Source organism: Vigna radiata, chromosome 4 (genome assembly GCF_000741045.1).
Source record: "Vigna radiata var. radiata cultivar VC1973A chromosome 4, Vradiata_ver6, whole genome shotgun sequence".
NCBI classification, from domain to species: domain Eukaryota; kingdom Viridiplantae; phylum Streptophyta; class Magnoliopsida; order Fabales; family Fabaceae; genus Vigna; species Vigna radiata.
The window spans coordinates 3,284,412-3,298,039 of record NC_028354.1 but is presented as its reverse complement, the minus strand read 5'-3'; the positions used below and the strand labels follow the sequence as shown (position 1 = coordinate 3,298,039).

The 13,628-nt window shown below is 36.7% G+C and overlaps 1 protein-coding gene across 2 annotated transcripts; it reads right to left on the bottom strand.

The window, feature by feature from the left end:
- Positions 1 to 267: 267 nt before the first annotated feature.
- LOC106759152 (mediator of RNA polymerase II transcription subunit 12) lies at positions 268 to 13,412 on the bottom strand. Of its 2 annotated transcripts, none has more exons than XM_014642162.2 (13): positions 13,179 to 13,412; positions 12,537 to 13,089; positions 10,674 to 10,733; positions 10,265 to 10,370; positions 9,809 to 9,877; positions 9,284 to 9,337; positions 9,016 to 9,123; positions 8,064 to 8,210; positions 7,619 to 7,960; positions 5,101 to 7,499; positions 2,093 to 4,699; positions 1,339 to 1,657; positions 268 to 1,182 (listed from the first exon to the last, which is right to left on the bottom strand). In XM_014642162.2, the coding sequence occupies exons 2-13, from the start codon at positions 12,662 to 12,664 to the stop codon at positions 745 to 747; spliced, it is 6,777 nt and encodes a 2,258-aa protein (XP_014497648.1). In that variant the 5' UTR covers positions 12,665 to 13,089; positions 13,179 to 13,412; the 3' UTR covers positions 268 to 744. The 2 variants fall into 2 exon arrangements, with proteins under 2 accessions (XP_014497648.1, XP_014497649.1); XM_014642163.2 differs by lacking the exon at positions 13,179 to 13,412 and adding an exon at positions 11,591 to 11,751 and having other exon boundaries at positions 745 to 1,182; positions 12,537 to 12,661.
- Between the last annotated feature and the right edge of the window lie 216 nt (positions 13,413 to 13,628).

Genomic DNA, 13,628 nt, shown 5'->3' with positions numbered 1-13,628 from the left:
GAAGGCAGTTCAACAGAAATAAAAGGCTGACTCCTAAAACTGAGGGTATAGTAAATAACATCTACGACCATATAAATTACTTTTCACATCACTTAAGGATGGTGAATTACTAAACTATTACACCTAATTGTTGATCAAAACTAAATTTTATTTTATTAAGATAAAAAAAAATCGTAAGTGAGAAATTAAAAGGAAACAAGTTATCTTTCAGACTAAAAAAAACTGATATTTTCATGGACTATTGGTAAAATTGGCTGGACTTGCAAGTAAATCGAATGCTGAATTTTCCAGATGAAAGCACATATATTTTCATATTCTGAATATTTAAAAAGACAAAATGAACACGGAAGATACAGGCAGTTTACACATTGAGACCAGAAAAACTACAGACCACCTGAGATATATTATCAAATAAATTGGGAAAGTTGAAACAATGATCCTATATTTACAATGAACCACTGAACTGTGTCTGAAAGTGCACTAGTCCAGGGTGGGGTGATGAACAGGTTAGTAGTCAACCAGGCCAGAACCAACACGATGATGAGCTTCACTTTTCATTAACGAAGAACACGTCCCTTCACCTGTTTCTCAAATTGATGTCCCCTCAACCTCCCTTCCACACGGGACGGCGAGCACAGAAAGGCATCTTCATGCCAGTCTGCCATCAAAAATAGACGATGAAACAACTAATACACCTGCTGAGGGGTTTGCATACATGAAGCCAAAAAAAAAAAATCTTGTTAATCAACTATCCTCATCCACAGCGCCAACATATGTAAGGTCTGTTCGCCGCACTCTTACTGCCCCTTTAAGCCAGCTGGCAGCACGAATATTGACCCGATCACCACTTCCAATTATATTAGTATTATTTGCCGACGGGCAAGATCCAGCCCCATCTTCTAAAAGCATCCAAGGGTCAATGTCCAAATCATTTTCCTGTTGCTTTGACTTCCCTGATGCTGTAGTCCTTGATGATGGAACAGGGTTCCTCTGAGGGACAGTTGAACTGCTGGAGTTAAACCCAGAATTTGTAGTGTTGGGTTGAAGAGATGCAAGAGCAGAAGTTGGAACCGTCGGCAGCTGGCATGAGAAATGGCACCTTATAGTGAAAGGAAGTACAGGCATTGCAGCTTGGATACGCCACCGGATAGTGTCTGGCAGTTGCATGTTATCAAGTTGATTCTGTATTTAGATAATAGACCATAAGAAAAGTAAGAAGCCTGCATTCTAATCAGCATCACAGATGATAATATCCAGAATAAAATGCATTCCTAAAAATAATAACAGGATCAGTCACGGAAACTAAGATTTGCACATTAATAGACTGAAACATCATACCTGCAATGCCTCCAAGGGTTCGCGATCAAAACCAGAAAATTCCCTTGCAGATTCATTAGATGTCTTTACAACAGGTTTCGACCTAAGCCAACTTGGAAGGGAACTACTCAACAATCCATGCAAGATCAACAACATACGATCAAACAGGCATTCAACAGAAGAATCCACAAAAGCAGCCTCAGCAGGTGATTCCGCCTCCTTTCTCAATGGAGAATATTGCATGGCATTCACGATTGCATCCTCATGCACAACCCGGCTGCCAAGGAGACGAAGAAGTACAGATGCAAGTGTGTATCTCATACTCCGTACAGAGGACTCCCTGCAAAATCAAACATCTTAGCTAAACTACCTCTGAACATCCTACATTTGATACTCTAAGGCATACATTAAAACAAGCATACGCCTTCATATCCCCACCAAAATCCATATTTCACTTCTGAAAAGATCAGAAGAAAATTTGACTTACGGCACCCACAAAAATCAGTGCAAGTATTATCAATATAATACTACAGTAACTGTACGGTTAAAAATGTTCATATTGTAATTATCTATCTCCATTTTATGAATTTCAACAAAACCAAAAACGGTGGACTTTTACCCGCACAATAGTACTATATAAACATGTTTCCAAAAAACCTCATACCACTTAATCCCGTGAAAAGAGACAGTACAGAGCAACAACCCAGAAGGAGAAAGCGTTTCAGGAAAGCACAGAAAATAATTTAAAGATTAGAAGAAATACAGTCTTAATTACCCGTCTGTGCAAATAATAGGAAGAAACCTCATGAGCAACTGCACACGTAAAGATATTGATGCTCGCAATGCAGCAGGAGAAAGTGAAGAAGAATCCGGAGTAGGTGTTGGTCTTCTGGCTAATCCAGGGCTGCCACTTCTTATATTTTTGCGGCTATTTACTTTGTTTGTCTGACCTTCAGTTGCAGGAGTATTTACTGGCTTAGTTGGTCCTCGGGTAACTACAGCTATCTGTTGCTCAATATAATTCAATTGTTTGATCAAATCACTTGCAAAGGAATTACGGGATTCATCAGAACTTTGATCTATGCATGGAAGAATTAACTCAAGAAGAGCCCTCTCAGTCCCATGCTGCTGCTTACTGGTAGATCTTTCAGAGTCAAACACTGGGGAGAACCCTTTTATGGACCTTTTCACATCCATTCCCTCTTCAACAACTTCTCCTTCTTCAAGAGGCATAGAATCAACTTTCTTTTTATCGCCCTTGAGAGTAACTGGATCTTTACATGGGGTGCACCAACCCCACGGTTCAGAAAACTGTGTCTTAATGGAAAATCTTTTAGACTCTGCAATGTTAATCAGTCGTTGCCTAATAGTCTTCCGGCCAAAGAGGACATCTTGTCCCGCAAGAAACCATTTAGCCTGTAACAACATTGAATCCTCTAGTGACTTCCCAAAAAGATGAACCACCTCCGAGAAAAGGGGTGCGGCATCAGGTCTAACCAGCAACCTTGTCAGAATTATTTCAATAAAGTTATTCTCATTCTCAGAAGCACCACTCTTCTCTAAACTAGGTGAGGACAACTGTATGGCGTCAGCTAGAGATATATCATGCATCTTCATTTTCTCAATGAGGGCCTGTTCATTTAAAAGCAGCCTGAGTTCAACCCATTGCCAGTGAAACTTGGCAGGCTGCAAAGCATCCAAGACATCCACAAGCTTATCCTGTAGTGTAGATTCACTATCAGTAAAATCAATTTTAGATTCACCATGTCCAGAATTCCTGCTTCCTTCTTCCTTTGTATAAATAGATTGAGGCATCTTACATTCAATCAAGGCATTTAGAAAATGTCTAGCACGGAGGGGAATAAATGCCAAAGATTTTGAATGGATATCAGAGCCATTCAACTCTAGCAAGGTGGCAAACTCTGCATCAGTCATGTTTGCAGCCATAAGATCATAAAGACCCTGACAATCTCTTAAGCACACATTTCGGAAGGGCAAATGTTTTATTGCATCACTTATGGCCATTGTTAAAGACTGATAAAGTTGATTCATATCTTCGCGAAATGCTATATTGGCATTCATAACAAAAGGCCGCCACATAACAAAAGAAAATATTGAATAGGCAGGTGGAAAGACCAATGATAGAGAAAGCATCCGCTGCATCCTTGAAAGAGCAACAATGGATGGTTCATCCAAGAGATCGACCACTAAGCCTTCACAGATGGTTCTACAGTTCCCAACAAGCAATCTAAACCAATGGACATGAACTTCAACTGAACAATCTACCTTAAAAGCCCCAACTGAACGAACACTCCCATTTGAATTGGATCTTGTGCTTCTTACAAATTGTACAACATCCAGGCCATCCTTTAATCTGAGAATGGTTACTATTCTTTCCAGGCTAACAACACCAGCTATGATTGCACCAACAACAAGTGCAGAAACAGCAGCACTAATTTTTGTTGTTCTTGCAACCACAATTTTGCTACTGTTGTTTGAAACATCACTCGGAATAGTACCAGCATCATGGGTTTCAGGTGACATTTGAAACTGAGCTCGAGAAGCTTTACTTGGAGCAAATACTCCGGCAAGAGCAGTAGAAGCTTCCATTGCAAGAGCAATCTCAAATACACGGCTTTGGCGTTCTCCCAAGGCCTCCTTAAGCAAGCACAAACAGGTTATATGCATTCGCAAAATGCACTTAGCATAATTCAAAGAACTTGTAGCCAATGACATATTTGACTGGTTACTTCCAGCTGAAAAATCTGGCAATTTTGCCAAAGTTGGACCAACACTGCCAACAATGGCAGAAACAGCAGAAGTAACTAAAGATGAATCCCCTTCTTGAGCAGCACCACCAGTCTGCCGTATGCAATCTATCAGACCCGCAACTATTTGTTGAGCATTTTGATACCCATTATCCCATTTTTCAAAAGCGGGACCTTTCGGTGCACCAGCAGCAAATAGCTTCCTGTCTTTTCCAAAAAGATATTGAAATGCTTCTTCCACGTTACGCTGTACAACATCTCTCATTCCTGAACCTACTCTGGACGGCAACCGGCCACCACTTATCTTTTGACGAAAATAATCATCAGGGTCCTCAACTCCAGCAGGAACACCAAGTGGAAGCCCCAACTCTCCATCGACTGAACGTCCAGACTCAATTTCAAAAGCAAGTCTCTTATCACATGTACTCTTGAAATTTTTCTCCCACTCACTAACACTAACCACATTGCCATACTTTTTTAACAAATAGCGCGCAAAAGCTAGGGCACCTGAACCTGAAACCCTTCCATTAGATGCCATAATAGCTGCAACACGCTGCATTACGGATGACAGAGTTTCAGGAATAAGATCAGCTGCAGCAAGAATGTTCTCATACCTACATCAAATACAACAGGACAGACAGACCAAACAAAATTAAATTGTATGTCAAATTTAATATAAAAAAATTAAACAAAACAATCCAAGTTAGCATAAAGATGAAAAGCAGACTTTCTCAGATTAAAAAATATTGAGGGAGATAGCTGGGAGATCATATGAAGTCCGAGAAAAATTACTTAATTAAAACTAGAAGACAACAAGAGAACAAGAAGCACCGACTTGCAAAAGTTTAACATGCATTTGATAAGAAAATGGAGTAAACACATCTCATGGCACATTAAGAGTCACAGTTACTTAAAACATAGTAAACACCAAAAGGGTTAGAATTGATAAAAAGAACAAAATAACAATTTATGGCAGAATAGACCCACAAAAATAGAAAATTAAGTTGAACACAACCTTCTTAACGATGATAACAGAAAAGCCTCACTAACATCACAAGCTTGGTTCTCCATATTCCTTGGCAGCATTAAAACATTCCTACCACTATGAATGGTAGAATTAGGGCTGCTATAAACCTTTGGCAGCAACCATAAGAGGAATTTGACAGCTGAGACTAAATCATCTGACACATCCATCAGATAAAGTAAAGCAGAAAGATCATCCTCACCAAGTTTCCACCGTATTGAACTTTTATCATCCACAGTGGCAAAAGGCCTTCCAAACTGGCTAACTTTACCAACAACTTTTTCAGACTCTTCAATAAGCTCCCTAATTACAGACATCAGCCAAAGTGTTATTTCCTTTCTTTCAACGAAGCGCAGCCGTTTCAGAGCCTTTCCAATTGAGACAATATCTTCACATTCACTTAATTGAATTCCATCAACAGATCTTGCTGTATCTCCATTCATAGCAGTTCTATGGTGAGGGCAGCTAACCTTATTGTCACACATATGACTTGTCGATGCCCCTTGGCTACCCTCAATTCTAGAAGCTGCCAGTTGAGCAAGACTCTGGGTTTTACGGACAGTCTTCTGCCTAGTCTTAGTAACCTGCTTGATGGGCTTAAGCGGTTGATCAACTTTGAGAGGCTCTGACGATTTTAGACCCTTCTTTGCCCACCATGTATCTTCATCATCAGACAGTACAGGAGAAGGAGCTTGAACAAACAAACTTCTTTCCTCGCTCAATTTTTGTCTCTTTGCTTTTCTACATTCTTCACACCCAGGTGTAGTCTCCAATAGATCAATCTTGTTTCGAGAGCCAATAGGTTTCCTGACACTGCTTTGAGATTCATCCAATCCGGTAGAGCCCAAATTAGATAAACTTTTTGGTAGCTGTAACAGGGCTGAGATGAATGTCTTCAGGTCTTCAACACCACTGCCATCCTTGCCACTTTTAGAGGATGCTTTATTAGAAGGAGCACTTTTCAATTGATCAATTGACACTGTAGAAGCTTTGTCTTTTGTTGAAGACATACACTGTTTTTGCTTGAGAGATGATATACTCACATTACTGCCATTACCATGGTTCTCCCACAAGGAACAACGTAGTATGAGGCGGCGTTCATTCAAGTAAATTTGTAATGCTTCAGTAAGCTGTGGCCCTTCACTAATCCCTGATTCTACCAAAGCATCACGCACAAACTTCTTAGGAAGTTGCTTCAAGATTCGGCAATGTCTCTTCTGTCTCTCCAAGTCAACCACATTCATATCCATGATCCCACTCACTATCAGCTGGCGTACATATGCCAGTGGATAAAAGATGCCTGCCTGTATGAGTTCCACTACAAGTAGATGTACGCGTTTGAGACCTTCCCCTTTATGCACCATATGCTGATCAATCCAACAAACAATAATATCGTGGAGAGGACCTGGGCTTTCAAATATAGCTGAAGAGCAGATATTCTGATCCATACTTCTTGAACTAGATTTTGTTCTGGATGCATTCTTCACAAAATTCCGATTACTCTGGTGACCTGAACATTTTCCTAAATAACTGAACCCATGACCACGAGTATTTCCACTCTTTTGTCTTGTAGAAATCTGCATATCTCTCAGCTTCATCTTTAGAAGTCTAATGGCAATATGCACTTGGGAAAGATCTTTCCTGCCAGTGAACTTTACATCACAGGGAGCAGTTCGAAAATCCCTAAAATCACATGTAGCCCACTCACATAGGAAAAACACTGAATAAATAAATGATGTATTTACAGTCCGAAACCACTTCAGAGATAACCTTAAACAATGGCTAACTTTCGCCACCCAACCTTCAGATACAGTTTCATCACAAAGATCTTCAAAAAGAAATTTGTATGCTCCATGAAGATCTCCAAGTACAAGGGATTTATCCAAGGCTTGCGCAGCTTTAGCCAGATATTGACCCGGATAACCTGGCTTTACAGCCTTTGTGAGATCTTGTACTCGTTCTTGAATACATGAAATAACATGATCAAATGCCAATGATTGGTATTGTGCATCAAATCCTTTACTTTTAAATAAACACACATCTTCTGAACTACTTTTTATCTTTCCTGCAGCTTCAGTTGCTTTAAGTATAAAACTTCCCTCATTTATTGCATATGAAACGACAGAGGATGGCAGAGGAAAACAATCCAAAGCAACAAAAGTTTCTGGAGCTGCAAGTATTAAAAACCGAAGCATCTCAATCAGAGCAGAAGTCGTATATGCTCTTCGGGAATTGTCTACTAGATCTGATCCACCAGGAGCAGGATCACGAATAACACGAAGAGCTACACCAGCAAGAGTGCGAACATATGTTTGAGATAGCACCACAATTTCTAAAAAGCCATACACAATAGGCAATAGCAGCTGCCAAATCTCAAGCGATTGTTTTTCCTGAAAGGGGCAAAAGTGTGAAACATCAATACCACAAATCTAAATATTGAAATCAGCAAGGCATGTAAAAAGCTCAGTTTAATTTCCATGAATACACCAGACTTGTTACATGCAATCACCTGTAATTGCCGCAAAACCCAGTCAATGATAAGAGATGGAATAAGAAGCCCTTCGGTGTGATGCCATTGCAAAAGCCGAACAATATACCACCATTTAAAATGTAAAGATGGTTCTTCACCATCAGAAACAGATAACTGATCACTTCTGTGCTGAAGTGATGCAGTATAAGGTAATTGGGGTGATCGATCTCGATTATGAGTAAAATGAGAACTATTTTTTGAAAAAAATTCATCAAGAAGAGTTTGCAAGTATTCAACGACATCTTTGGTCCAAAGCTCAGAACAAGTTTGCTGAGTTTTGTCACCAATTCCAGAAAGAATACTAGCAGAACCCGGCCGAACCTGCAAAATTCAACCATAATCCATCTTAAATATTTAGAAAAAAGGGAGGAGAGCTTCAGGGTAAAATAAATAGGTAAATCGCATTAGATTGATGCATCCATACCACATTAAGGTAAGTAACCTTTATAAACCAGGTAGCCCTCAGCAATGGAACGTTATTCCTAATAAGAACCTCTAAAAGTGATTTCCTTCTAACATGAGGGACAAGATCCACTAAAGACCGTAATCTCTTGTGCTGCTGAGATAACCCCTATAAAAGAATAATTCAGTTAAAAAAATAGTAGCAAAAAAATCCCAAGAAAGAAACTAGTTTTAACAAAGTATTAAAGACCTAAGCAATATCTTAAAGGAACGTATTTAACAGTCAGCCTCCTAAATTCATGAATAGCTATAGCATGTACAGAAGTAGCTAGTGTATAAACATATTTTGTATCCATATTTTCATACTCCCTCCTGCTACTTACAACCATCATCAACCCAAACATACAAATGAGTGAAACCTCATGCTTCCTAAAAAGAGATTCAGCAAAATAAAAAATAAAAAAAAAATAAAAAAATAAAAAATAAAATAAAAAACTTACAAAAACAGTTAAAATACCAAGATTATTAGTCTTCATGAACCTGGGCTTATATTACCAATTACTACTTGAGTTATTAATATATATATATATATATATATATATATATATATATGAACATTAGGCTAGGGTATGTGTAACATCTAATATCAATGTCCATTGTAATAGCTGTCTTTCTCTCACTTACATCCCTTTTTTACCTCAACCATGCTATTTTAACATGCTATAATATAACTATGTGGTTTAGATGAAAGTGATAAAAATTACCAAAGTAAGCTGAACATTGATAAATGAGCTGCACAATATCTAATGCTCTATATAATTTATACCACTAATTAGGCCTAGCACCAGTACTAGTACGAGGCTATATACTAACAACAAACCAATAACCCTAACATTCTAACAGAAACAGATCACGCCAGTAATTTATACAAGTTGTAAAGTGTAAAATTACAAGTGCAAGATTTTCATTAATACCTCAATCCATTTCCTCTTGAAGTCTTCAGGACATGGCCTTTGTTCAGGGAAAACACCAGGCTTAGCAAGTTGTGACCCTGAAAGAGCCACTCCATATACTTGACCAGCCTGTCAAAATAAGCACTACCATGTAGATCAAATACCTTCATAATAAGTAGGGCCCACTATACCAAAGAAAATCCAAAACATAAATATAGAATACTTTAGAGGCATACACAATGTTCAGCAAGCATAATGAAATAACAAAATAAACATAATTTGTTATCACCTTCCGCTTCTGAACACGAGATTCATTGATTGCCCTCAGACGTTTTCTGATGGCCTGGAGAGAAGACAAAAGATTAATGAATTAACCTACAAACACTTCCAGTGAATAGGAAAATAAAACATGGAGAATGTCAACTATATTCAAGGCATAGGCTATGTTTTGGTCAAACGAACTAATAAGTTAGCTTAAAGCATGTAAGCCGGTTTAAGACTTATAAGTTACTTTATTGAATTAAAAGTACAATAAAACCAGTTATTGAAGTAGCTGATGAATGAAAAATGACAAAACAGAACATATTTAATTAATTTTTATATAAATGATATCATCGTTTTGTAGTAAAAAAAAAGAACACGTTTTTAAGTAATTATAGTTTTAGATTCTTCTGTTGATTTCACATTCTTACTAATAATAGCTTTTAAAAGATCAAATATTCATTAAATTAAAATAAAGGAAGACATTTAAATAGTAAGGATATAAATGGAAGAAAAAAAATCATCTACAAGCTCACAAAGACTAGGGAGTCACCTCTTTGCAGTTAAGTACAACTCCCTTGTTAAAATTTGGAACCTGGGTCAGAGAAATTTCTCTCGATTCCTGAAGACATAAAAGTAATACCATGTTATAATAACAACAATCACTTTTAGAAAGCACAAGTTGGTTTTCAGCAATTCATCAANGGAAGCCAATCCTCCAGAATATAGAATCCCCTAAACCATAGTTTCAAACATCNTGAAACAGTAGGGGATACATATATGAAATTTGAAAGAAGAAATCAAACTGTATTCAAATTGACTGAAGGCAGCACAGATAGAAACACGATGATAACACAAATTCAAATACAGCTATGATATAGGTGCATCCGGCTGCTGAGAATGAAGGAGCATCAAACAAGATCTCTATTTATCGTAAGTGTTACATTGTAATCATTTTAAATAGTTAAATAGCCACTTTACATTATCCACTTGATATAAAGAAGTGTACCTCAAGGCCTTCAACTGTGTCCCTGTATCCAGATTGCAAATATTCTCTGGTCAGAGTCTCTTCAGGGCAATTTGGTGTTTGGGGGTGAAAGTCCGGGGGGCCAAGCCTGAGATTAAATAGAGACATTAACAATTTGCACAACTAAACAACAAGAAAATCTAAGGAAAAAGGTAAACATTAATCCCCCCANGACTAAAACATTGCAATCTTAATACCATTGATTGAATAACGACTAACCAAAAAAGACAGTTATGATCAAGGTAATTGAGATAGGATATCAATAATATTTATGAATATTAACANTGTACATGCAAATTTCCTCCACAAAAAGCTTATCATGTTTCTTATACATGAACTAACAAAAGTGATCTACAATTTGAAAACAAATTCTGTTACAAGCAAGAACTACCTAGAGTTCAGAGGTTCTTTATCACACTTCAACTTGTATGGGGTTAATAGTGGCTGTCGCCTGCAAAACCATAAACATGAGTTTAAAATTATTAACAGCATAAAATAACTGATTTATCATAAGAAAATAAAAATATACCATTCTATTTTGAAGTATCAAGGGAATATATGATACAATTGCAAACGGCTCTATCATTTCATCTGTATATTTAACGCCGTTGAAAATAATAGACAATAATATAGACTTAATAATCTTTTGAATAGAACTAATGATTATTTTTTTACACTCTAACTTGAGTAGGGGGGAATATGTAATTCTTGTGCCATTCATTGGGGATAGATAGATTCTAATACAGATTAACATATATAATTATTGTTTGATAAAAGTATATTTCCTTCTAATTATGACCATACTCCACTAATATAATCATTTATCAATGGGAAATTTCTAAATATTAGTTATGCACGTAATAAAGTATTTAAAGTAAATAATTCATCGAATGGCTGAAATTTAAAAGAATTTTGCATATCCCCATCTCCAAGTTGCATCATACCTGTGCCATATTAGGTCCCAAGACTTCCAAAGGAAATGGGTTACAAAAACTATAAAGAATAAGACTACATCTTCTATAGTTTAAAAAGTAATTTCAAAAATAGCTTCTCCACATAACACGTGTAACATATCTTGGTAGCTATGATGCCATGGTTTAGCAACATCGGCAGCAAAATAATGTGATAAAGGGTTTTTGATTAAGATCATACCAACTTCTGCATATTTACTGTTATCATTCCCTAATTTTACATGAAATTATATGGTTATTAATCCTGATTAAAAGGTTCAACAACTATTTTGTGTATTTCAATCTTAAAACTATAAAAAAATAATAATAATAAAAAATTAAAAAAAAAAAACATTACATATTTCAGTTGTGTGCTTTAGCTGGTAGTAAGTGGCCATTTTGAGTTTTTTTTATCCAGATAAAACAGTAAGCAGCCATCTAGCTTATGTGATGATAATAACTTTACGTTCCCAACCTCGATGCTTTTTGGAAGCCAGGCTCAAAGATTTAGAGATGTCCCTATAATATAAAATAATCGCTTGAAGAAATATTTACCAAATTTTCAGTATAAACAACAAAGAAAACTAAATTTCATGGGTGGAAAAAATCCCTAGAATATTTACTTCACTTATTAGTCAGTACAACCTAAATATTTGAACAGTTTCTAGGAATTACATTATAACAACCTCAAGTGAATAGGTATGCCGTTTCCAAATATATTAGGATAGGAAATAAAAAAAGGCTCCAAACATAAACCACATAATCAAGAAAGAGAGATGCTTTTCAACCTTGCATATGCCAATTTTCTTATAACAAATACTATCTATGGGCCTCTTCAGTGGCTCATTCATACCGTAGATATGAAACCTAATAATTCTCATTGGACTACCCAACCAAATCATCAGAAGTAGTTATAGTAATAGAAAAGAACATAAAAGGACAAAAAATGTTTAGTTCCTTATAACAGATGAAACTCATTGCATTTCCCAAGCATTTAAATGCATATGAACAGAAATGAAGATCAAAAACTATAACATTTTGATTCCTCAAGAGTCAAAAAGATAAATGAACACTGAGTAGTTTTCCAAGTTTCAAAATGACATAAAGTAAAATCAATGACTGTTGCAATAAATAAATCTTTTAGCTAGCTAACAGGGACTGAATCAACAGAAGGTGTATTACAACCAAAATTAATGGAATATGTAGCAATATTTTGATCACAAGTGCTACAGTAACACCATCTTAGAAGAAAAAATAAGTAATAATATTTTGAGCAAAGAAATAAAGGCAGAAAGCACGTTTACCTTGAACTCAAAGGAAAGTTAGCTGGCAATGAAGATGAATCAGTCCTTCCAATATCCCTAGTGGATTGCCCACCAACTGCAGTGTTATTAACTGCACTAGTGCAGCTGCCAGCATGATACCTTTGCATCTCCCCCAATTATAACCAGCATACTGCCCTCAGCATCAAACCACTACAAGTAGCTCTAATAGCTAAACTGCATCAGTCAATAAGAGAAAATGACCTCAAGCATCAAATCAAAGTTATGTGTTGCAGAACTGTCCTCAACCCAGGCCGTGGCGGAGCCGCCCCTAGCAGCGACGGGGTCTCCGTAACAGCGAGGTTCAGCGTAAATGTGTCCCCTGTACCCTCATTTGGTGCTTTTCTCTCTCTGACACATCTCTTCTGACCATCTCCGGTGGTGTGTTTGTGAGGACGCGGCAGCTGGATGGCTGATGTGAGAAAGTGGGTAGGGTTTTTGCGTTTCTAAAGTCAGAGAGGGTGTTTTTGATTCACAATTCAGCGAAACTAGGGTTTTTTACTACAATTCCGCGAATCAGAACAAAAGGGGTTTCCTAAAATTAGAGGCAATAACAACAATAATAAGAATGGGGGAAATTGCGAGATAGTTGAGATTAATGGTAAGAGGAAGGTAGAGGCATACCTGAAAAGAAAAATTGCAAACTTTGACGGAAAGAGTGAGAAAGTAAGAGAGAGAAACGAAGAACAAGAAGACGGGTCTGAAGTGTGGTCGAGGGTTTGAATTTTTGTTTTTTATTTTTTATTAATTTTTTTGGTAGTGACAATGATGATTGTATTGTGTTGGTGGTGTTTTCTTTGAATCGCAATGAAGAATAGTGGAGGTGAAGTAGCTGGTTATTATTATTTGGTAATGAAATAACGCCTCTTTTACATTTTATTTATGTAAGAACTCAAAATTCTTAAATACTTCATTTCTTAAATACTTTATTTCTCACACTTTTATGCTTTATTTGGTTTAAAAATTAGTAGAATTTAATTACAAAGTGTGGAAAAAATTAATAAATATTTAAATTGAAGGAATAAGTAATAAACAGTTCAAAAAATTTAATTCATTTATTTCGTTAAAGTTTGA

Coding starts and splice junctions, on each gene's coding strand:
- LOC106759152 (XM_014642162.2), bottom strand. CDS start 12,664: ATGCAAAGGTATCATGCTGGCAGCTGCACTAGTGCAGTTAATAACACT. Junction 9,878..10,264: donor ACACAGTTGAAGGCCTTGAG/GTACACTTCTTT, acceptor TTATGTCTTCAG/GAATCGAGAGAAATTTCTCT. Junction 4,700..5,100: donor CTGTTATCATCGTTAAGAAG/GTTGTGTTCAAC, acceptor TATTTGATGTAG/GTATGAGAACATTCTTGCTG.